A 24,684-nucleotide genomic window follows, 5' to 3' on the forward strand; every position below is an offset into this window, starting at 1 on the left:
GGCAGGAACATCAGGAAATTGCCAAAAAGGCAGAACTATGGAGTAGCTCAAAGAAAGAAGCAAACCTGAATGCTGAAGCATGATTTGGTGTTGTCCCAGCTCTTGCCCACACTGAACACTGGCTCCAGGGCTGCAGGCAGAGAAGTGTGGGCAGGAGAAATAAGAAGTGACTCACAGAAGGATTCAGAAATTCGGATTTGCCACCAACAGCTGGCTGGCCTGCTCGCCACCATCTGAATGGCACCTCTGACTTTTCTTTGGCTCAAAGATTTAACGTTAAGGCAAAAATAAGACACAGTGTAGAAGCTCCATCAAATCTTTGGCACAACAGCAACAACAACAACAAAAAAAATTACTGTACACATGAGCTGAGAGGGTAACATTTCCCAGTTAAGCAAAGGGAAAAGTGCTAAATAAATTGCACGTACTAAAAGGTGGCTGGCTTAACAACAATAAGATGCATCCCTGTCCTTTTTTTTTTTTTTTTCTTTTTTTCCTTTCTGTTCCAGAGATTAAGAAAGTTCCTTGGCCAATCTTCATCTTGAAAAGGGGTTTCTGCAAAAAAGCTGCTTGCAGTCTTCATCTGGATCGTGCAACCTTTGCCAAGAACAGATGTAACTCTGGCTGGAAGCTCTTCTGAATCCTCCCTTCCTGGTTATTACTCCTGGAAAGAGAAAGATGCACCATCAGAACCATGAACACATGGTGTCCCAGTGGCTCCTTGCATGAATGATCATCACTGATGCATGGTGGGGTGTCCACAGGGACTGCTGGCTACGGACATGCAGATCTTTAAGAGCTGGGCTTGCAGAGCAACCACTTGTAGGTACCAAAACGGTGGCCAGAGCTCACATAGAGCAGCAGGACTGGCAGAGAGGGGATGAGGAAGGTTTGGGGAAGAAATGCAACCAGGTACTTAGGTGCTGGTTTCAGCTCCTGCTGCAAAAAAGTTAGAAATGATAGCAAATACCTGCTTTTGACAAGACCTGCAGCTTTTGGGGTCTATTTTCAACTTCAGAAGCCAATCTCAGAATTACAGAAGGAAAGCAAAGTAGTTGGGACAAGCTGGATTTGTGCAGGATATGGAGTTTATTTCTGTATTTTAGTGATTGCATTTACTTTTCTGCGTGCATGGCTTCTCAGCCTGCAGGACTGCAACATGTCCCTTGTGCCTGTGCATCCTCCTGCGAGTCACGGCTGTGGCAGATGTACTTGGATAATTGCATTTAGCTACAGAGTGTTACAGCCACGTCCACTGGAAAATGCACAACTCCAAAGCACAGCAGGTTCAGATGGGAAAACCTCATCTAAACCCCCTTTAACATTAAAACAAGCCCTGTGCATATCCCACAAACAATCCTTAGCATAGTTCAAAACAGAGTAAAATCCTCAGGGCCTGCTCTTTCACGAGATCACATCTCCGTTGTCCAAACTGCCTTCATCACGTGGGCTCCTAAATCCTCCTTTAAGTAACTTAGGAATTAGAAACTTGGAAATGAGATCCCATTTACTGAGTCCAACCACTGTTTCTTGCTTTTTGCCAGTGGATTTAAGAGCCCTTCAGGGTGCAGTACGGCCTCTGAAGGTCTTTTGGACACGGTCATCAATTCCCTGGACAGATCAGCTGTCTTTCTGACAGTCTTAAAAAGGTCAAACTCCTTAAAGCTTGGCCTGAAAAACATTTTTTCCTCAATCCACTTTGTTTCTGTACTGCCTCTCCTTTTCCGTTACTGGATATTGTAACATTAAGGTATAAAATATTACTAAGATACAGATGTTTTATTTTATATTTTATTTTAATTTAATTTAATTTTATTTTATTTTAATTTTATGTTATTTTATTTTATTTTATTTCTATCATTAGGGCAGCTGCTTGTAAGATCAACCATCACAGCTGAGCATCCACACTAGGCTAAGGGGCAGGAGGACCCAAAATCCACATTGCCACCCCCTCCTGCAAAGTGGGGAAGCACAGGATTGCTCCAGGACCATCAGGATTTTCCTCGATAAGAGTATTTTGCTGAAAGGGCCCAGATCATCCTCCATGCAAGAAATACTGGTCTCTGTTGGACCCCAGACTTCTGTAGTTGAGGTCAGCACATCTGGATACAGTGGAGGAGGTGTTTGGCCCTGCAGCTTTGCTGGATGACAGGACGGAGCCATGGGCTGGCTGTATCACAGTGCATCCCAGAGATAAAAAATGTCTCTGGATAAATGTCACTCCATCAGGCCCAGCATCAGCTGCTCTCCCCTGTAAACAATAAAGAACTCTTCACATCTGGCACATGCCCAATCTGAAAACAGCTCATTATTGCAATTATTATCAATAAGGAGGTGTCTCTGCTGACTGTAAGACACTACCTAGTGCTGCTCGGAGCAGGAGAAAGTAGAAATGCCCTAATTCAAGGCTGTAATTGTGATTTGGGATTTTGAATAAATGAGGTTTAGGTGGGAGAATGACCAACAGTCTTGTATATTGCAAATGTTTCTGTTGGGAACCCCCTACAATTATTTTCCAACAATAAACAATATATATTAATAACCTGTAATAGAAAAGTCAGTTGTTTAATTTATCCCACATGGAAAGAAAATGTAAAAGAAGAAAAAGGAGGGAAGCAATGACTGCTCTCATTAATATTAAAAGACAGTAGAGAGACAAATCCCCCGTTACTGTCTGAAACAGCAGTCTTAGCAAGCAAAACCTTTTCCACTGCAGGAACAAATTACCCAGCAATAGCAGCCTCATGCCCTAAGCCAAAGCCACTGGAGTCCCCAGTCCCCTCTCTTGTGCCTCCGGTACTCTTTAAAGTGCTGAACTAATAGGACCTGAGATTGCAGTTAATACCTCCTGCATTCATTCAGAGACACCCCTACCCTTTAGTGCAGCGTGCTCGATGCTGATAAAAAGCATTGGTGGGTTTTGGGAAGCAGGATGATTGTAGGAAGAGGAGCCTCAGTGGCACGTCTCTGCTCTGAAGTCTGCAATTGGGGAAGATCAGCTATGGGGGCAAGAGGGAATATGGACAAACCAGGCAAGGGCACGTAAGGGCAATCGTGTCGTACCTTCAAGATGAAGGAAACGGAAAGGGGAATGGAGAGATCCCCCTGCAACATGATAGAGGGGCTCAGCAGACCTCGTTGGGCACCACTCAGTTGGTCCCCAGGCACTGCCCAACACTGGCCATGGATTATGTTAGGTGGGAACAGGCTCCTTTCTCTCCCCCTCCCTTTTCCACTCCAGCCAGCAGCTATGAAGACAGATTTATTAACCAGGGTCTGCTTTAAACTAGTAATATCCAAGCTCCCATGGCTTTTGAATTTGACAACTGGCCCAATGACCTTGGTGAGTTTGCAGCATCCCGGAGCATTTCAATCTCTATAAATCAAAGCACTTCTGGAATTGAGTCAGCCTTTGTTCCAGGGCTTCTCCTGTCTCTTCTACTCACATTTTCCTTTTGCTGTAGTTACCCGATATCTGTGTGGCGGATCTTACCCTATTCTTGGTAATACCCTCGCTACAAAGGGAACGGAGCCCGCGCTGGGACCCTGCTCCCACTGTGGCAGCAAATCCCCAGCCCCAGCCTTTGCATGCTGCGATGCGGCTGCTCCAACATCCCTTAAAGCAAAGGGGGCTTTGGGGCACTGGCATGCAACAGTGGGGTCCCACATCACATCCCTTTTGCAAAGAAAAGTTTTTGGCCCTGCTCTTTGGGATACTGATGCTCAACCCCCTGACGGGCCAAGGCAGGGTGTGCAGTGCCCTTGGGGATGCACACAGCTGCTGCTGCCTCCCTGCCTGGCGCTAGGTGAACTTGCTGATGAACTTGTCACGAGCCCTTAGCCTCACACCCATGCCCCATTTGCAACTCCTGTTTCAGGTTGCAGGGAGATATAAAACACAAGTGATAAGCACCGGGAATCTGCTATGCCGCTTACGCAGCCTCACTACCCCCTCGCTGCCTTATTTTTAAGCAGGTCTGATCCTTGGGTGCGGAATCCTTCAGGTAGCAGGGGGCAGAGATAACTCATGGCCAGGCAGATCCAGGCCCCCCACCCCAGGGATGCTGCTGTCCCGCTGTCCCGCAGGCAGATGGACGGCTCAGAGCGGGTCGCTGCTCTCCTGTGGTCCAGCTCCTCCCCGGGGCCCGCGGAGCTGGCGGCCGTGGGGAAGCAGACTGGCTGGCTGCCCGCTCTCGCCTGCAAGTCCTAGCAGGGAAATGAAGCTATTTTTAAAGAGGAACCTCTGCTGAGTCAAACTGCAGAGAAAGGGAGGTCGAACCTCATTATTACACCCCCCATCCTGCACAGGATGGGAAGCTGTGAGGAAGAAATGCCATGCAGATCATCAAGATTTTTACTGTGCTGGCTCTGAATGTGTTATAATAATCAATATCAGATGATCAATAACAGCAATCCCCAGCAGCCAGGATCATCCATGCAAACAAGGGGGTGGGAGCTGTGGCTTTATCTTGGGGCTCTGTCTAAATAAATCACGAGTCATAATACAGTGTTATCGAAAAAATATGCTCCAAGCGAATTGTTTCAGTGCCATACAAATCAAGCCTGCCACTACCATTTCTCTTTTATAACATAAAACCTTAACTTGTTCACTCCTGCAAGTAAATACGCCTACAGAATGCCCTCCTTTGAATTTTTCAATGGCAGTAAGTGTTACCTACAGCGGGAGCTCTGCTTTTAGCAAAGTAGCAATGAGGCTGCATCAAGGCACGGCAGAACACCACAATAACTATTTTATATAATGCAATAATTACATACATAATGTGAGCCATTTTAGTGCAGCCCACTGCAACAAATAGAGTGGCTTTTCATTCTATATATGCTTCTATATCATTTAATTATCGAGAAATATATATATATAGAGAGAGTGCGTTTTTAATTTTTAATTCCTTGCGTCTGTGCGCATCCACACACACAGGCATAAAAACAAGAAACTAAATTCCAGCCGAAAACTTTTATTGAGCTCCAACTGCTCGCCTGTTATTCATAACCCAGTTTCCTCTCTCACAAAGAGACCTTTCGCATGGTTTGGGTTTTTTTTTTTTAATGTGTGTATGTTGTTTTTTTTTTTTTTCCCTTCTGCCTCGCTAACAGCTGCTCGCAGTGTTGTATCCTGAGTGATGATGAGGTTCTGAAAGTGTTTTTTTGGAACAGATGGCCAGGAGAGAGCCGGGGAATGTGCCAGCAGCGAGCTGGGGAATGCGCCAAGTCCTGCAGTGACTGAGTACTCCGGGTTCCAGCTCGCGTGCCTTTCCCCTGCCCTCTGCCCCAAGTGGCGCCAGCAGGACTTCCCAGCTCGCGCTCCGAACATCTGGAGTCTGCGACTGCCAGAAGAGCTGGGACGGGGGGAGGATGAAGCAAAAAAAAAATCCCTCACCCATCCCTCCCCGCTCCGGCTTAGCTCCCATGGCCGCGGCGATGTTGCTGCCTAGCACGAGGGCTAATCAAAAGCAAAGAGGGGAAGGGAAGGAAAAGAAAATGAACCTTGCAATGGGAGTTTGGGGTTTTCTGTTCAGTGCTGGGTGCTGGGTGTGTTGTATAGGGCTATTTGTTAGTGGTTGGATCCTGCTCTGGGTAGACCAAAGGGCTGTGGTTGTGCTGCCTGGTGGGGAGGTAAGGTCTGTCCCGTAGCCCTGGGGGCTGGATCCTGTGGGGCTGGGGCATGTGGAATAAATTAAACAAAACCATCAATCTCCAGGGAGAGCACCCAGCCATGCACACAAAAGCCGGAACACTATCCTGAGCCATAATTCTGCCTTCCTGCAGGGCACCAGAATTTGGCCCTGGTGGGGTAAAGGCTATAAAAACAGCCTGTGCAAACAGCAGGCTGGACCCAAAACCTTCCAAAATACGTGTGAGGCTTTCAGATGACCTCTGGCCGCTCGGGATCATGTCCCATGCAGAAATAGGGTACACCAGGGATGGGGAAACTTTGACTCCCCTTTCTGATCCACCTCCTTTCGCTGTCACGTGCTCAGCACTACCGGAGGATGCTCTTGGCTGAAGCCCAGGGCAGATTCCCCCCTTTTTCCAGGACATCAGTGTGGCCCCAGCAGGACTCAGGGCTCTGCCGAGGGTGTTGCAACGCAAATCTCCGACATGGTGCAACTCTTGCGTGCATGGTGAAGGGAAAGGCTTAGTCCAGATCACTTGTATAACCAAGCAAAAGTCAGCTTTAAAAAATGAAGACTATAATCAGAATTCACCACCCTCTATGCAGCTTCTTTTTTTTTTAAAGGAAAAGGCACTTGAAGACCTTCAATTACCCCCTTTGCTGCTTATAAATGAGATCTCCCATCACCAGACACCCTCGGTCAAGTCTCAATGGCAACAACTAAAATCACCGTATAACTGTAGTTAGGACTGGAAAGGGGATTTTTTTTTCCCTAGTCAAGTTGGAAAGGCTAAAGCCAACTTTTTTAATTAACAAAATAGAGAGGGGGAAAAAGCACCCATTAAATTTCCTATTGCAACAGCAAACTCGGAACATCAACCTAACATTAGGGACAGCAGATAATTCACCCTCAAAAACAAAGCAAAAGGCGACGCACAATCCAGCAAACACAACATCTGGAGCCCCTGCCTGCCAAAACAAACTCCAACCGGCTACTTTTTTGTGTGAAAAGCTCACGGTGCCACAGCACATCGCAATCAGATTGCTGAGAGAGCGAGTGATAGAGGCAGAGACACAATAAAATGAAGATGACAGAAGTCATCAGGGTGCTGTGGACCCAATAGTAGAGCTCAAGAAGCAGAGGTCTGTGCTCGAGCTTGCTGTGATTTTTTTTTTTTAAGGCAGAATAAAAAAGGAAAACCAAAACCCAACAACAACAAAAATTTAACAACCACCCCAAAGTCGATAATTCAGAGGAACTGCTCAGCGAGTAGTGGTTTCAGAGACCTGATTAAAAACACACACAGCTTAGAAAAACGTGCCGATTTCAAAATTAATGAGGGCGCGGTGATTTTGGGCCAAGCCATTGTATCCTCATCCAGCCGCCTGTGTGAGACCCCCCAGGAGAGACATCCCATCACACCACCTGACATCCAGAACTTGGATCTTCCCTGCACAGCCATCCCGGATCTATAATTTCCTTCTGAGAGTGGCATTTCCCATCCTTGTGCTCATGATGCCATCGATTTGCTTGGCTCAAGGAGAAGGGGAGATTCCAAGATGAGTCCTCCCAACCCAGGCTTTGCATCCCCATACTTCTCTACTGGGAATTACTGGTATTACTCAGTGGCACCTACTGGTTTTGGCTTCATCATCAGCTAAATGTGCTCTTGCCATCACCTGAGCAAATACTGCTGGAGATAAAATGATACCTATCAGCCAGGCGAATTCACAGGCTCTTGGGCTGCCCTAAACTTGGACTTTCTCAAACAGCAGAAATGCATTTGCAAGACACTTTCCAGAAAGAAAAGCAAGGCAGAGCAGGGACCAAGACCCTGCCTCAGGTACAAAGACCAGCCTTCTTTTTGGAGAGGGCTTTTGGAGAAGGGTTAGGGTGGGTGTACTGCCAGAACATAGAGAAAAGGCAGATTTTCTCTCAGTGACTATTTCTGCCGACTGGTGGTGGCCCATTGGGAGGCGGGATGTGCCGATGCCTCGTGAGAATTTCATTGTTCATGTGCTCTCGATGGGCTCAGAGCTTTTCTCCACGCGTCTGCTCCAGAGCGAACTTTAGAGAACAAACACTATAAATGGAAGGCTTTTAATTCTTAATTTATTTTTTTAATTAAGGATGAGTCCAGTCCTAATCCTCAGATGTGAACACCCTGGGATTTGGAGCCGTTTGAAATCTGGCTCTGCGTTTTCTGTCTTTAAGCTGACGTTGGTTTACATAAGCCAAGACAATGCGTAATCAGCCCATCAGCCACCCAAAGCCTGAACATCAGTCCAGAAATCTGCTGAAGCTCCAAGAAGGATGTTCATCCTCTTCTTCTCACCCATCTCAGCTTGGCGAGGGGACCCAAGATCCAACTCACACCTCGCCCTAGGGTTGGTGGCATCACATCAGTGTCCCTGGGACACCTCCACCTGTGGCACTACAGACCCCACAGAGAACCCCCAGTTTTGGGTCATGCCCAGGAGCTCCCCCCATGCCTCCCAGTTTCAGCTGGTGCTGTTGGCTGCAGGCGAGCAGTGCCGTGTCTCTGCCTGGCACTGCTGCTCCAGGGGCATAAATACAGCCTGTGACAGCGAGAGGAAGCGACAGGGAGTGTGCTATTGTGTTTATTTATAAACTGAATTGCAGCAGGATGATTTGTTAGGCTAAAGAGGAGAAAAAGTGAGGAAACCTGCCTGAATCAGAGACAAATCTTAACGACACTGGGGAAAGAGCCTGCTCCTCAGCTTAGCTGCCCATTCATCCATTAAAATCCCGCTGATTTATTATCCCGCCTGACAAGCAAGCCCAGAAAGCAGGGGGAAGTTCAATTCAAGTTTACAAAACTCTTTTTGTCATAAAAGCCTGAACAAAGACATCAATCACTCCTTTAATTCACCCATGTCACTCTCCGAGAGGAAAACTGGCAGAACGCTCTGCTTCCTCCTCCGGCCGCTTGACGATGATTTCACCTAATTGGTTCAGTGTTAAGTAACCTAAAGGAATGCAAGGCGTAATTAGATTTAACGTTGTTTCCTCAAGATACCCACATGTCCTTCAGGTCATACATCTTACTAATGTGTTTATACATACAATGTCTCCATTAGCTACTTTTTTTTTGTTGTCGAGTGATTTTTCTCGGAGATAAGTGTTAGATTAAACAAAACAGAAAACACAGGCGGGTGACTGTGTTTTATGGGCTCCAAAAGGCGACTCGAGGTTGGTTTGGTTTAACAAATAACAGCCCCAAGATGACTCTAATAGGATCATGCTCCTGTTAAAACACACGATGGGCGACTAACGAGAGGAAGAGCCCGGCACGGAGGATGGGGAGGAGAGAAAAGCTTTTGATTAGAGAGGAATGCAGTTATTACAAGATCAGACGGATGGAGGAGAATAAGAGAGAGAGAAAGGCAAGGGATAAAAAAATCAGGAAAATTTCAAAAGGTTGAGAAAAGAAGGAAACTGCTTTGGATTTTTTCTGTTTTTCCTTTTTTTTTCCCCTTTTGTAACTTTTACCGTTATTTGGGGGGGTGGGTGGGGGGAGGCTGTAACATACCTTCCTTTTTTTAGATCTTCCTTCTGCTTGTAAGGTCCTAGTGCACTGCTCCACGCATTCAGAGAAGCTCATGTTACTGTGGTCAGCGCTGTAATCCAGGTCTGCTAGTCTGGCCAGGGAAAGGATATAGTTACAGGCTATTCTCAAGATGGCCAGTTTGGACAACTTTTGACCATAAGAATAGCAGGGAACCTAGAAAGGGTAACAGGGAAAAAAAAAATAATTAAAAATTAGGCCAGATAAACAAAATATCTTGCTTGAAGCATGACAAAACAACTGTAGGTTATTTTCTTAGCAGTTTTTTACATAAATAGGAACTCTAGTGATAAAAGGCCATATGGTCCCAACAGGTTTTTAAGAAGAACTCCCCCGCTGATCTCCATGGGGATGAAAGCAGCACGAAGCCTCTTGATTTCAGCGGGGCAGTTCTGCTTAAAATGCAATGGCAGGATACGGCCTGGGACGTCTGCCTGCCGTTCAGTTCACTTCTCAGAGGCCCTGTTTTTCTCAGAAGCCTGCAGTCCCCATGCCACCCAGTTACTCATCTTGATTAACTTACTCCCTGCAAGCAGCTCCGGTGCCATCACAGGTTTTGCAAAATAAGGCAATAAGGGGGGTATAAGCAAATATATCACAACCTGGTGGTTTTGTGCTCAAACAGCATCGATCATGACTTCCAGCCCATGTAAAAACACGATGCTGTTGTAGGAACAGGACCTGGAGGCAGTAATTCCCACCTGCTGAAACAACCTACCCTCACCTCCCAGAACAGACCAAACCACAGCCTGGTTCAGGGCCCTGGCTGTATCTTACGCAATTTATTTCTTTAGCCTTGAAGATTTCCAGTGTAATGTGAAACATTCAAACGATTCAAACTAAACAGCATGTGTCTAAATAACTGAACAGTATAGGTTTCCTGCTGCAGAAGGTTTGACTGCTTGTCGACTGCGATCCAGCAAAACACTACATATGTGCTCAGTTTTAGGAGCACAATGTTGACATGTCCAGCTTAACAAGAGATCTTCTTCTGAGTTCAATAGGCTTGGGGCCCCGTTCGCTAGCTTGCAAAATTGCTAAGGGTCATTCAGCCTTTAATGCACAAGAGTCTATTGCCCACAGGAAACTGGAGCCGGGCATTTATCTGAAATCCATCCTAGCCACTCAGGTTGCCTGACTGCCTGTCAATCTAAATTTTCAGACCACATCAATCACTGGAATGCCTCTATGTCCCTCTGCCATCTGCCTCTGTACCAGCCTCCATCCTCCTCATCCCTCTAGGGTGTCACACTCTGCTTAGGGTTGAAGATATTTAACGCTTCTTGTCATGCTTGCGCTTCAGCTTCTCTTTTCTGCACAGAGATGCAAAGCCAGGCTCATCCCTGGAGTGATGTCCCTGACTTTACATAAGGTAAGATGGGTTCACCACCTCCACAAACCCCAGAGCGGCTGTATGTAGATGCCAAGGAAGGTGCAGAACAGCTCAGGCATATATAGAATTTCCCCAAGTATTCTGCCAGGCTCCAACTAACACTGGCTCCATGACCTCAGCTAGATATGCCTTCCCCGTATTTAGCAACCCATGAGAGGTCTTTATTGTCCATGATGGTCTGGTACACGCAAAGTTTTCTTCCCAGTCTATATAACACTTTCCTTCTTTTGCTTTTTTTGAACTTGGCTCCTACTGTCTTCACCTGAGGTCCCCCAGTATCTGTACTAGAAGAGAGGACAACAGATTTTTATTCACCTCCTCTGTGACACATATTTTTAGTCCTTCATCATCTCTTCAGCCTCTTTTCCAGAAGAAAAAGATCAAAACTCCTTAGCAGACAGTTGTGTGGAAGCCATCCCATACCTTTGCTGACCCTTGCTGCTCTTCCCTGAACCTTTCCTAGTCCTTTTGGAGCTGAGATGATCAGAACAACACACAGTATTCATGTTGTGGATGCTCTGTGTATTTATCTAACAGATGTTTATGTTCTCTGTTTTGTTTAATATTCCTTTTCTTGTAACTCTTGATTTGATTTGTGACCATTATGAGGCACTGACCCCAGACTTCCACTGAACCACCTAGAGAAACCCTGAGGTCTCTCTTCTGAGATAACAGTCAGCTCAGGGTCTATCATTTCATATGTGGAATCTGGTATGTTTTTTCCCATGTGCATCACTTCACTTTATCAACATTGTATTTATTTCATCTGCCATATTATTACCTAGACACTTAGAGTCATAAGGTCCCTCTGTAAATGTTCTTATCTTTGCTATCTTTAGCAAACACCAGTACCTTTTGCTGCAGTATTGCCAGCAAACTTCCTATCGCACTGCTCCTCCCCTTTCCAGGTCATTTATCAACACACTCAGCAGCACTGCTCACACAGTCACAATGTCAGGTGGTGGGACCTTTGAGGTCTCCAACCCAACTCCTGGCTCGAAGCAGAGTTAAGCTCAGAGTCAGACCCTGGTTTGTCCACTTGTGACATTCCTCCTCGCAGGAACTGGCCCCTTCTCTCTACCCACCGTTCCCTGACTGTCCACTCATTGCTAATCCACACTCCTGTCCAAGCTGCTCAGCTTCTTCAAATGCTCCTAGGGAGGAGCTCTGTCATAATACTTATGGAAATCCAAACCAACCACAACTGGTTGGATCACCCTTATCCACGACCACGTGGATTTTAATGCTGTTGACCCTATGGGCTATTTGGCTTGTATGATACAGCTGAGGTGCCGAGCAGTATCCAACCTCTCCAGAAGCAAGCCAATAAACTTCAAAGGGCCTTTTTATTATACACACCATCTGCTACTGATACCCCCGAGGAGGCAAGGAATCATAGAATAGTTTGGGTTGGAAGGGACCTTTAAAGGTCATCTAGTCCACTCCCCCTTGCAGTGAGCAGGGACATCGCAGAGAATCTATTTACTCTCTGGGAATACTCAGTGTCACTGCTGCATTGACCTCAGGTGGCAGTTGCACAGAGCAGAAACTTCTCTGCTGGTAACCCCAACCCAAAGGGACAGAGCCACTTCCACGTGCCTCCTGCTGGAAACAGCACTAGGTGTCCCATGGGATTCGAGATACACCCTGTAAAACCCTCTTTGCAAAGCTGGCAGTCAAGGAAAAGGCGAGGCTAAGTGTAGTCCCCATCGCTCCAGAGTGAATCAGAGGGGTAGCTGGAAATGGCTGCAGTCTGGTGGCACAAAGAGCCTCTTTTTGGTCAACAAAATCCCTCTCTAAATTCTTGCCTTCGCTTCTTTGCCAGCACTATGCACCCACCAACTGCGCTTGCCCTCAGACCATAATACCTGGCCCCCAGATGCAATAAGCTGAGAGTTATTTTGAAAGCAAGAGCTTCAGGCAGCAGAAACACCCAAGTCTCTTTGGACGCTGATGTAACAAGAACACTGGAGATCCCAGATCAAACAGCAGCGTGAAAGACCAAAGCAAGATGGAAACTAAAATGGAAGGATTCAGTTAAATGTGGGAATAATTTCAGAATTAGAGCAAGAAGGAAGTTAAATCGAGTGGAAGGAAAATAGACCACGAAATCCTTGAGGCTGATGCACAGACGCTGTCCAGTTACAACACAAGAAGGCAGGCTAATGTCTTTTTTCCTCATCTGTTTTGCTCTCTTTCTTTTGTGTTTTGTTTTTATTTAAAAAAAAAAGAAACAAAATAAAAACCAAACTGTTTTGTAGGACGTGTTTGCTACAAATTCCGAGAAAGATCTCCGTGCTAACACAGTTGACAAAACCCTCAACTGGGATTACACAACACTTTCCCCACATGCTGCAGCAAAGTCCAAACTGGAGCTGCCCTGTACATCCATGGGAAGAGATTCACCTTGAGCAGCTCAGATACCACCATGATGGGTGCAGGGCACTAACATTAGAATATAAGAGTTTTTGCCATGGTAACAGTGTTAGAATAACTATTTCATAGGAACCCTCCCTGTCTTGGCTCAGCTCCTGCCATTTTAATGTTTCCTTTTGAATTAAACATGGGAAATTGAGAGAGGAATGAGCCACTTAGTTCAGATCCAGATCCAAAGCTTCCCCAAGTGGTGGGGGAGGAGAAAGTGAACTTTGGTTTTATCTCTTCTTTAACATAAAGCCAGCAGAGAAGAGGGGACAGATTTGCACAAGCTGCAGTGAAGGGTGTTGATAAGACACCTGGATGCCAAGAAATTTTCAAACTCCCACCCAAAACGGAGAGGGTGTCTTAGAAATGGGAAAAATGCCTGATGCCAGTGTGGCCACGCAGGTGTAACCTTCCCAGCTCCCACAGGGTCTGCGCTACACAGATTTTCGGCAGGAGGTAATGCGAGCAGCCATCCATCACACTCCCGGTGGGCACCAAGCCCTTTCTTTCTGTCACCTTCTTTCTCATCACGCCTGAGTCGAACAGACGTCAGTGCTCTGGTGGGAGAGCTGCAAAGATGAGAGCTGAGCAGGTCCGTTCAGAGCCAGGAGGAACCAGGGGAGAGCTCAAGTTCCCATGCAGTTAATGAAAATATTTCCCTTATCTGACCTCACTGGTTTCTGCCGAGCGGCAGTGCAGCTCACCATCTTGCCTGCAACATTTGCAATGATTAAAAGGAATTAGGAAGAAATTGCAACCGAAATTTCACACTGATCCAAAGGAATGCAGCTGTCTGCTAGAAAGGAAAGCATACTGGCACAGTCCTTGGCTTTGCGAGATCGGCACGGCCGTGGGCTGGGACCAGCAGGAACCAGAGCTTCAGCCAGAGGATGTTTGTTGGTTGTGTCTGCGAAGGGCTCTGCAGAGTCTCACGGATCTTATCAGTGATCCCCAGGCTGGCAGGGGCTGAAGCAACACAAGATGAACACTCTTGAGACATATTCCTGTGCAGAAGAGCCCTTCTTTGGCAGGAAGATAGGACGGGATGTGACTTAACATGTCTTTTCCATCTTTGACGTCTGTGATTCAGAGGCAGCGCCCTCGGAAGACCAAAGATGCTCCCTTTGAAGTCCATGGGAAATCTGTCGCGCACTTGACTGAGCAGTGCTCGGCCCGCAGCCAGCCCTCTCGAGGAAGGCAGGGCTCCACTGCAGCTCCCCAGAGGGCCACTGTCATCCACCAAAGACATGGTCTTGGAGTTGATTCTCATCCAGTGCACAGGAGAGACTGTGGGATGAGGTTGGGGAACAGCTAGAGAAAAAGATGGGTGAGAGGGTACAATAACCACCCCTGCCATATGAGAGTGCAGGGTATGTTCACCATGATGGGTCTGCAGGGAACAACCAGGACCATCTCATGGACTTTAGGAGCGTTAAACCAGTTCACGCTGTTCAGCTTCTGGCTGGGTAGCTCTGTCCTTATCAATAAGGTACAATTTCTATAAACACCCTCTGGACCTGTACAGATAACGTCTGTAAAGCCAAGTCCACTCTGCTTTTATGCTGCATGAGAGCGCTGGAAGAAAGAAGGGTGTCGGGTGCTGGGGTCCAGACCTCTCTGTTATCATGCTAGAAATGGGACTTAGCAGCACAGACTTGCACAGATCCCCTGCAGTCCCCCTCCCCAGGACAGCATTTCAGCATTTGGCTGCCTCTTCTCTGCATCCAAACACACTGTGCAACTGCACTGTCTCATTGCTTGTGCTGCACCTCCTGCCAAAAGTATTTCCAGAAGGTTCATATAAATGTCCAGTGTTTAATAGTTTAGGCTTTCATACATCCCTCCTTCCACCCTGGGGTGAGTCAGACATTTCCCAGGGTTTAGACACCTTGGGGAAAAGGCAGCAGGTTGGGGCAGCAGGACTGCTGGTGTTCCTTGCTTATTGGTCCTGAGCACAGGGAAAAACTCTCTCTCTCACACCATCCCAAAGTATCTCCAGGGCTGGTGTACGTGGAACTACTGGGAGGAGGAGGAGAAGAAGAGAAGTTGTGGATGCCCCATCACTGGAAGTGTTCAAGGCCAGGCTGGATGGGGCTTTGAGCAACCTGATCTGGTGAAAGATGTCCCTGCCCATAGTGGGGGGGTCAGACTAGATGATCTTTAAGAATCCCTTCCACCCAACTCATTCTGTGAATCTAGGAGTAACGGCCTTAAGAAGCTGAAAGCCTTGCACAGAAGATCACTGCCTGTTTTCAAGATGTGTTACATTGTGGAGCATGTTTGGGAAGGGTTTGGTGCCAGCCTTTCTTTCCACCCAGTTCTGGGGGGGGAGGTGAACACATATGGGGGACCTGTTGGTTGATGGACTACTTGGTGTGTTCAGATTCACCAGCAAGGGACTTGGCTTCCCTATCTTGCTCTTGACAGCTACATTCCCTGAGTCCTCCCTAACATCCCAGGTGGGACGATGATGATTTATACATCTGTATGATGGAAAAACCTGCAAGCATTGCTGGGACGTCCTTTCACAGTCCTGCCAGACCCCTTCAGTGCAACTGGTTATCAGTGGGTGCATCTGGCAATCACAGTAATGGCACCGTGGAAGTAGACACCTTCCATGGAGTGCCTGAACTTAGGATGCTGGAGAACCATGATGTGTGGTTCAGAGCCACCAAGCAACTTGCAGCTACCAGACGGGCAGTTTTGATGCCTGCAAGACTACTCCCAGTGCAGCAGCAGAGCCTGCTGCTTGGCCTTGGTCGCCAAATACCCCTCCTCCTGCTCACAGCACAGCAGCAGCCAGCTTCCACCAATGGTTCCTCCATGCTGCTGATGCTCACTACACTGAGCTGGACCTTTGGGGCAGCACGGCACAGGTTTGAACCCTGCAAGGCCAGATCCTGCTTTGTGGATAAATGGCATGGTTCTCAGGGGAGTGCTTTTGGAGAAGGGCCCCAAAGAATCATAGAATGGTTTGGGTAGGAAGGGACCTTTAAAGGTCATCTAGTTCCAACCCCCCTGCAATAAGCAGGGACACCTTCCACTAGATCAGGTTGCTCAAAGCCCTGTCCAATCTGACCTTGAATGTTTCCAGGGATGGGGCATCTACCACCTCTCTGGGCAACCTGATCCAGCTTTTCACCACCCTCACTGTAAAAAATTTTTTCCTTATATCTAGTCTAAATCTACAGGCTTTTAGTTTAAAACCATTGCCCTTTGTCCTATCAGAACAGGCCCTACTAAAAAGTCTGTTCCAATCTTTCTTATAAGCCCCCATTAAGCACTGGAAGGCCACAATAAGGTCTCCCTGGAGCCTTCTCTTCTCCAGACTGAAGAACCCCAGCTCTCTCAGCCTCTCCTCATAGGAGAGATGTTCCATCCCTCTGATCATTTTTGTGGTCTCCTCTGGACCCGCTCCAACAGGTCCATGTCTTCCCTGTGCTAAACACACAGTACTCAAGGTGGGGTCTCACCAGAGCGGAGTAGAGGGGGAGAATCACCTCCCTTGACCATCTGTGGGTGTCACAGTGTCAGATGCTCCGCAGAGCTCTATTCCAGTCAGTAATGGGCAGCTATTTCATGCTATGGGTGTGGGAGGCTTTTGTTTCTCTGCCACCAGACTCCAGCGGTGGGGAACAGGCAGCCCCGTGCTAGCAAAGCAATCACAGCAGCTTGAAAGAAAGCCTCATCTCTGCCTCGCCACAGGCAGCGAAGCATCCAGCCAGGGACCAAACCTAGCTTAAAAATACCAACAAGAACAAAAGAAGCATCGCTCAGGCGGGAGCACTAGTCCCGACCAAGGCGCCTTCGCCTCTCGGGTGGGTCCACGCTGTCAAATAACCGAGCTCCCAGTTCCCTCCCAGCTCCTGGCTCCCCCATCGCTCACATTGCAAAAACATGAGTTCACTCCTTGGAGCGAATGAATTGGCTTCCTCCAAACAAAACCTAGGTGTGGTGCTGGGTGAGTTCACCCCAGGGATCTCTTCCAAACGGCAGTCTGGTTAATGCTGCCCCAGGCCTGGCTCTGTTCCATTTTGGACAGTCCTCCTGAACTATTCACCGGACGTTTTGCACCCTCAAAGCCTCCTGCACATCCTCAGGGCATGCAACACACACCCACAGTATCATGCATGAAAAAGATCACACTGCTGGGCTGCAGCAAAGCTCTTACCTTACTGCAGGCTCTTTGAACCACCTCCCAAAATAATAACTACACAGAGGACTACTGGGGTATCACAGGAGAAATCCCAGGGCCATTGGTCACAGAAAATCTCCTCTACAAGGGGCTACCCTCAAGCACTATAGTAGTAGTCATCATCTCCATCTCTGAGGTCCAATGGGTCCAAGTCACCTGGGGAATAGGAGAACAAGCTCCACCTGAGCTAATGGCATTACCCAGCCCCACTTGGCCTTGGTGATTCTTCAGTCACTGGCCACTGCTGGCCACCACGGGGTTTTCCACTTCCTTGCTATTGATACTTAGGCCTAGGAGCTGCCCCCAGCCTGTGGCCAGCTGCAAGGAGCACAACCCTCCCGCAGCACACTCATCCCTACAGGGTACGGGGGACAGTGCAAACGGGCACCAGGGTGGGATATATCACTTTGTGAACTCACGTGGCATGGACTGAAGGAGATGCAGGTCAGGAATAAAGAGCCTGGGGGGCTCTGCTGCAAGGTACCAGAAAGTGTCCCACCTCCCCACCATGGGGACCACAGACCAGAGAGGAATTTGAGAGCTGATTAAAGCAGGGAGCGGAGGCTGGATTCAAAGCCCAATGGAGAAAAGCAGACTCTTTCCTCCAATTTCAGCAGGAGCCGTAAAAAAACACAGAGGTTAACTTGGGGTGGCTGCAGCAGGCAGAGCAAATACCTCCCGACAGGAGTGGGATTTGTAGCAGAGGATAAAATGTGTTAGACAGCAGCCAAGGGAACAAACAAGCCCCGTTCTTGGTGACACACAGTCATTGTTTTCAGGATTTTTGTCCTCTTGTCTGGTTTCTCCCTTATTTTCTCTCCCCTTGTGTTGCTGCAGGCCAGTATTTTGTCATCTTCTTTAGCTGTTAAACCACAGTGCCACCCCGTTCTGCCCCAACCAGGCTCTAAATAACCGTAAGCGTCACTCTGGACTGGCTGAAACCACCGAGATGCTCCAGTTAACGCTGTGCTGTTCGATGACAACGCGCAGCGGTGGCACCGCACGTGGCGAGCAACGTGTGGAGGACGCTCCAGCCCTCCCGAAGCGCAGCAGCATCTCTCCAACTGCCATCACGGAGCAGAGCCAAACCTTCCTGCCCAGCTGTCACCCCCAGGGAGCTCAATGAGTGGTTTGTCTTCAGGAGCTGGGTTTTAAGGCATCTTAGGGTTTCCTGCTGGTGGGATCATGGGGGGATGAATCACTGGGAACAGGGCTGGGCGATGTCAGCAGGTGATGGAGGAAAGCTCTCAGCCTCCCCACCACACAGTAAGGACACGCCAGCGACACTGGTTGCATATGGTGTCCCGCCTGCAGAGGTGACAAACCACAGCCGCCTTTGGGATGACACACAAAGAGGGCGAGCACGTAATAATGCATCCCCAGAATAGTCTCAGCCTCCACCGGCTTGTGGCTAAGGCACTGCTCAAGCCGCAGGTCCTGCCTGCATTTAGTGTCTGGCTTGTCCCTTCAAACCCCTGCAGTCAGCTTGCCCCCATGGCACCCCAGAGCAATGCAACCTCCTCCTGTGGCCTTGAGGCTGCTGCTCCTGAGGTCCACTATGCTCTCAATGGGAGTGAGCAGGGTCTGCACTGGTTTAACAACAAGCCACAGCAGCCACGTGCATGCCGGCAGCAAAAAGTGAAAGGATGCTAGCGGGGGAAAAAGCCTCCACTCCAGCAGCTAAAAAGCCCTATAAAACCCTAAAATATCTCCAGAACCCACATGAGTGTGGAGAGCGAGGCTGTCAGCTGCTAAAGCAGAGAGCGCCCTGGTAATGCAGTGGTGAAAAGATTTAGAAAAACGCCAATATACTTCAAGGGAAAATAAATGTCTGTGGACACATTTGCTCCCGGCGCAGACTCTAGCTCGCTGTGGCTCGTTGCGTTGCTTTCTTGAGGAGGAGCTGGACAGCAGTGCTCCAGAGAGAAACCAGATGTGCAAGCCTAGGCAGGCTCCAGATCAGGAAGGCTGCTGTGGTTGTCTCCGTCCATCGAGGGAGAGTTTGCTGCCACCTTAGGGTCTGTCAGCACAGCTGAGAAGCTCAATCGCAACTCCTGTGAGTGCAATATACTGGTGGGAGTTGGGTTGCTTGGGTGCCCGCTGCAGCTTAATGGTGGAGAGCACCATCTCCTTCTGGCCAAGGCCTCCAGGCAGCTAAGTCCATGCTGTAATAAACATTAAGATGGTTCAGTTTCACACTTGGGATGTGCTGGAGTAATAGGCTCTTGCTGCCAAAAGGAGTTTGCAGACAAAAAAAGGAGCCAACGTTGTTGGCAACCATAGCTTGGCCTGGATACCAGTTGTTCTGAAGATGTGCAGTGGTGGTGTTTCATCTTGTCTCCTCCGAATGGTTGCACTGCTTCATGAACTGGAACATCCACCAGCACAAGGGCACTTCAAATGGAGGAGGAGATGACCCCGGGTTCTTGTGAACTCAGTGCTGCGTCTCTGTCTGCATCAGAGATGTTTGGGTTTGTTGACGACACACAATGGCAGGGAGAGGGAGAGAAAAAGGATGGATGTGGCAACGCATCACGTCACTTATGGGGGTCCTGGGGCAGCTTGGACAGTGTGAGAGCCACTGACCAGCACCTGCCAGGGCATCTGAGGGCAGGAGACCAGAACTCTGGGTAGGAGCTGCCCAGTTGTGGGGACAGGGGCAGCACTCAGGAGGAACACCCAGAAAGGCAGCAGCAGAGGGAGAGAAAAGTACAACAGAAGTATCTCCACCATCTCAAAGTGTTTTAGAGCAGGTGAGTTGTTTTCCACAGGGAACTACACTGTTAGCCTCAGGAGTCCACTGTCAGTGGAAGGATCATTTGGACAAATGATGCTTGGGGGACTGAGCGGGGGGAAATCTCTTCCAGACTGAGTAGCTGAAGATGACAAGTGCCAAGACTAGGGGGAAAGAGTTGTACCTCAGGAGCATCTACTCTTCAACCCCACTTCAGTGTTATGGCCCTATGGTGAAGGCAGCAGCTCGATACAGAGAGGGAGAGGGATCCTTGATCCTGTTGGCCATGACACCAAGGGACGAGCACAACGGCATGCCACGTCTCTCTCAACAGCAGGGAGCTTCCCAGAGCCGGCAGCTGTCCGTCTACCTCCCACCTCTGAGGGGACCCTGGCCTCAGAGGTGAGCCAGGGACAGCTAAGTGCTCAGGGACACGGCTGGATTAGCCTCTCCTTGTGTGAAATGACTGTGGTCGGCTCTTCCTCCACCAAGAACTGGGGAAAAAAAACACACCACCCCTTCCTGCCATCTGGAGAGCTAGCCGACACAAGCCAAAACATGTGTGCCATATGTACACAGCTGCGGAGCGCAGGGATGCCGCTGTCAGCCCATCTGCCCGGCACACTGTGTGCCAGCCGCTCACCCTCGGGTGGGCTGCCAAGATGGGGAGGGTGTCCTGCAGAGAGGCATGGCGTGCCCTTCCTCCTCCTCCTCCTCACCAGGCATGGATGCGCTCCCTGTGGCATCGCTGTGGGGGGCCTGATCCTGCAAGCATTGGGGTTTTATCTCATGCATGCTAGGAAGGATGGAGATCTCCAGCCCCGCTCATCCAAGTAGGGTGGGGAAAGGGACGACACCTGTGTGGGTGCTGGGTACCAGTGGCTGAGCGGGGCTCCTGCTTCCAGTGGCTCCACATCCAGCTCCCAACCCCTTCCCAAAGGAGCACAGGGCTGGGGCCAGCTGCGTGCAAGCGCAGCACTCTCCCGTGCTCCTCGCCCGCCCGTCTGCAGGGAGGTATCGGTTTCAGTGCCTCAGGAAAAGCCTCCCAGCTGCTTAAGAGCCTGATACGTGATGACAAGGAGGAGACTAACCGAAGAACAAGAAGTAAACCGAGGTCTGCGGCTGATGGCACACAGGGATTGCCTCCTGCGTGGGGCTGAAGGCCCTTTGTATGCTCGGGGATGTGAAAAGACAGCAAGACAGAAAGCCTCCCTACTGCGTTTCTCTCTACAAACGCATCTCTCCGTACTCCTGCTTCCCAGCCCTGATGATGAAGATGTGAGAGAAAGCAAGGTCCTCTCCTCTGACTCAAACTTCTCAAAGCCCTCTCCGCCGGCACCGGTGTGAATGATTTGAGTGACAAGCCAGCGCCGCGCGTATGTGCAATGAAGCTGACTGTCACCTGATGTCACGTACGGCACCAAGCATGCCGTTGGCAGCCCAACAAGAAATGAATCCAAATGTCATCCAATGATGGTCAGGACAGCCAGCCCACCCCTCAGCAAATTGCTAGGAAAACCTTGCAGCAAACATTTCCCGGAGAATGATTTCTTTCTCTCTGCAGAGCGAATACAGCTCTGCCAGTATGTTCCTGTGCTGACCCTAGAGACTGGCTTTCATGGGAAGAGAGGACAGCAACTTGTTCTCCAGGCTCTTTGGGCTCCCAGCTGAGTCCAGGGCTGAAATGATTTATGGAGACAGGGCCAAGGCCAGGAATCTGAGGCTTTTCAAGAGTTGCCCATTTCCCAAAAGAGTGCGGCTTTAATTTGTTGCTTGCCTGACTTCTGCTTGAGGCTCAGCCTAGAACAAGATTGCCAGTGATTTGGGAAATCAGTGCTACTTCCCCTTGCGGTTTTGGTGGTGTAGATGTCTGTCCACGGAGAATTAGACTGACACTTCCAAGTGCGTTACACACAGTCGCCAAAAAACCGAGATACGGAAGCAGCTTATAGAAACAAAATATATCAAGTCTGGAGTTTGCATCTACAAGGGGTGGCCTCTCAGCATGGGAGGGACAGCATCCAGCACACACTGGATTACCGTGATTATAACAGGAGCTGTCAGATCCCACCACCGCGGGGTGATTAAAAATGCTCTAGTTTAGACGCTCATCAGTAATTCTCTCCTGACACACAGCCCCAGTCGCAGCCTGAGCTTCTTACCGAGGTCGGAGCTGGAAGTCTGTTTGCAGAAGTAGATGACGGGGAAGGATTAACTCTTGGGGTGCAGTGACCCAACACACAGCAGCCAGTGAGAAGGGCTGCAGGCATCACACAGGAGATGGGAACAAGCAGAGCTCCTCTAAGCAGAAAACAGGATTCATTCCTAAAGCGAGCACACTTGGGGAATGGCTTGGGTATGTAATGTCTGAGAGATGGTAGCCAAAAGCCTGGGGGTGTGAGCCCCCCTGCAAGCAGAGCATGCTGCTCCCACTGGGATGGAGGGACCATCCTGGGAGAGGTGATGGTCAGCACCTCTCACGGTCAGACTCATCCGTAGCTCCCAGCCCTTGAAGCCCTGCGCGTCTCCTCCTTCCTACACACCTGGAATAGTCCCGTCAGCAGTGACTGGAACGGCAGAAAAGCCGGGACAGCTGGGCTTGCACAGTGTGACAGCACGTCTTTGTCTATCAGTGAGCTGTTACAGGGTGCCTGCACACAGAACTAGAGGGCTGAGTATAGGGGCCAGGGCACCGATTTATCCTTATGGGGAAGATACAAGAACCTTGCGGGTTCTCTGGATCTCTCCCCACCTTCCACATGTCGAGGAAGTGATGGAGGGATTTTGCCCAAAACTTCATTTACCTTTCTGAAGCTCCACCCTGCCAGTGAGAACATTATCCTTCACAGATGACCATAAGGATTTTCCAGACCTCTCAACAAGAACGCCCGGCACCGTACACACTTCAAGCACACACTCCAGTTAAAATAATAGGAAACTAACTGGCAGGGGACCCAACTTGGCTGGAGCACACGGGAAGTTTCAGAGGTGGCTGTAGGAACCCCAAGGGCCCTGAGGGGTCAGGCACCCTGCACAGAAAGAAGTCAACAGGAGCATGCTGCTGCCCAAAATCCCAGTGATCCCTGGGATCTGCCCACCCCAGCAGAACTAGCAAGTACACGTGCTCCTGGTACAGGAGCATCACCCCAGCTCGCAGTTTGGCCAAGCGCCTCTCTCCACCCTCTGTTTTCACTTGGAGGGCTTTCTCGGTTTTGTTTCATTTCCCCCCCCTCCATGCCAATCTATCTCCGGGGGGCGGGGGGGGAAAAAAAAAAAAAGTCCAAAAGTTTCTCACTGCAAGCAAATTAAAACTCCTTATTTATTTATCTTGAGTGTTAGCATAGCTCTAGGGTTGGTACTTCCAGGCATTTTGTACCGACTTCCCCTTCTGTCAGGCGTCCACTCCAGGCTCCTGCCTTCACCCCCCCGGCCTCAGGCGTGCGGCTTTCCCCGCGCCCTGCGCACCCATCAGCACCCCTCGGGCGTCCCCAGAAAGCAGAGCAGCGGGTGTTGGGGGGTGTGTGTGTGTGTGTGTGTGTGTGTGTGTGGAGATGGGGGAAGGAATTTGCAAAGCGATGCCCGGCGCCCCCCCGGAGCCCCTCGGGGAGGCAGGAGCCGGTGGCGGGGGTAGGGGGGGGTGGCGGTGCCCCGTCCGTCCGGCGGCAGGTACCTGCTTGCGCAGCGCCTCGAAGGCGGCGCTGATGGTGTGGACGCGGGTCCTCTCCCGGGCGTTGGCCAGCAGCCGCCGCGTCTGCTGCAGGGCTTTGATCTCCGGCGAGACGCCGGCCGCCTCGCCCGGCCGCGGGCGCGGGGAGGAGGCGGCGGGCGGCGGCGGGCGGGCGGCGGGGGGCGGCGGCGCGGCGGGGAAGGCGCTGGCGGCGGCGCCGAGCGCGGCGGTGCGCGGCTCCCAGGGGGGCGGCGGCGGGGCGGCGGGGGGGGGCGGCGGTGGCGGCGGCGGAGGGGGGGGAGCGGCGCGGAGCCCCGTCCGCCTCCCGCTCAGCACTTTGAGCTCCACGCGGAAACTTTTGCAGCCGTGCTTGCGCCGCAGCCGCCGCAGCCCCCCCAGCTCGGCGGCGCAGAGGCGCGGCCAGGGCTCGCCCTCGGCCAGCGGCGTGCTCCGCATGGCGCGGGGCGCTGCGCGGGTGCGCTCAGCAGCGGCTGCTCCGCCGCTCCGCTCCCGCTGCCGCCGCCGCCCCGCTGCCGCCGCCGCCCATCTGCGCCCGCTCGGCCGCGGCGGGCAGCGGAGCCCCGGCGGGCCGGCTCCCTCCGTCCGTCCCTGCGTGCGTCCGTCCGTCCGTCCGCGGCTCCCCGCAGCCTGCCTCCCACCGCCGGCAGCCGGCCCGCCGCGCAGATGAGCGGCTTTAAAGAAACAGGAAGGCTGGCTTTTTTTTTTTTTTTTTTTTCTTCCCAAAACAGCTGTGCTGCCAATCTCCTTTGTTCATCCCCCCCCCCCCCCCCCCCCCCTTCCCTTCCCTCCCCTCCCACCCCACTCCCACTTTCTTCTTTAATCTCGCTCTTCCATGCGATGGAAGAGAAATCCTGCCCCCCGGAGACTCGCCGCGACCCACCGTGTGCGCTTCCCTGCCCCCCCCCCCCCCTCCCCCCCCGCCTCCCCAGGGAAATCGGTGATTTGCTTTGGTTTCCAACCCTCCTTCATCCCGCTTCTTCCCCTTTTATCACTCTTTTCCCTCATCAAGATCTTCATCTGCGAAGTGG

General features: G+C 50.4%; 1 protein-coding gene across 1 annotated transcript; it reads right to left on the bottom strand.

The window, feature by feature from the left end:
- Nucleotides 1-300: 300 nt before the first annotated feature.
- ATOH8 (atonal bHLH transcription factor 8) lies at nucleotides 301-24,320 on the bottom strand. Its single transcript, XM_074865529.1, has 3 exons — nucleotides 23,639-24,320; nucleotides 9,187-9,378; nucleotides 301-664 (listed from the first exon to the last, which is right to left on the bottom strand). The coding sequence occupies exons 1-3, from the start codon at nucleotides 24,089-24,091 to the stop codon at nucleotides 659-661; spliced, it is 651 nt and encodes a 216-aa protein (XP_074721630.1). The 5' UTR covers nucleotides 24,092-24,320; the 3' UTR covers nucleotides 301-658.
- Nucleotides 24,321-24,684: the final 364 nt, after the last annotated feature.

The sequence above is a fragment of the Strix uralensis genome, chromosome 4 (assembly GCF_047716275.1).
Source record: "Strix uralensis isolate ZFMK-TIS-50842 chromosome 4, bStrUra1, whole genome shotgun sequence".
NCBI lineage: Eukaryota > Metazoa > Chordata > Aves > Strigiformes > Strigidae > Strix > Strix uralensis.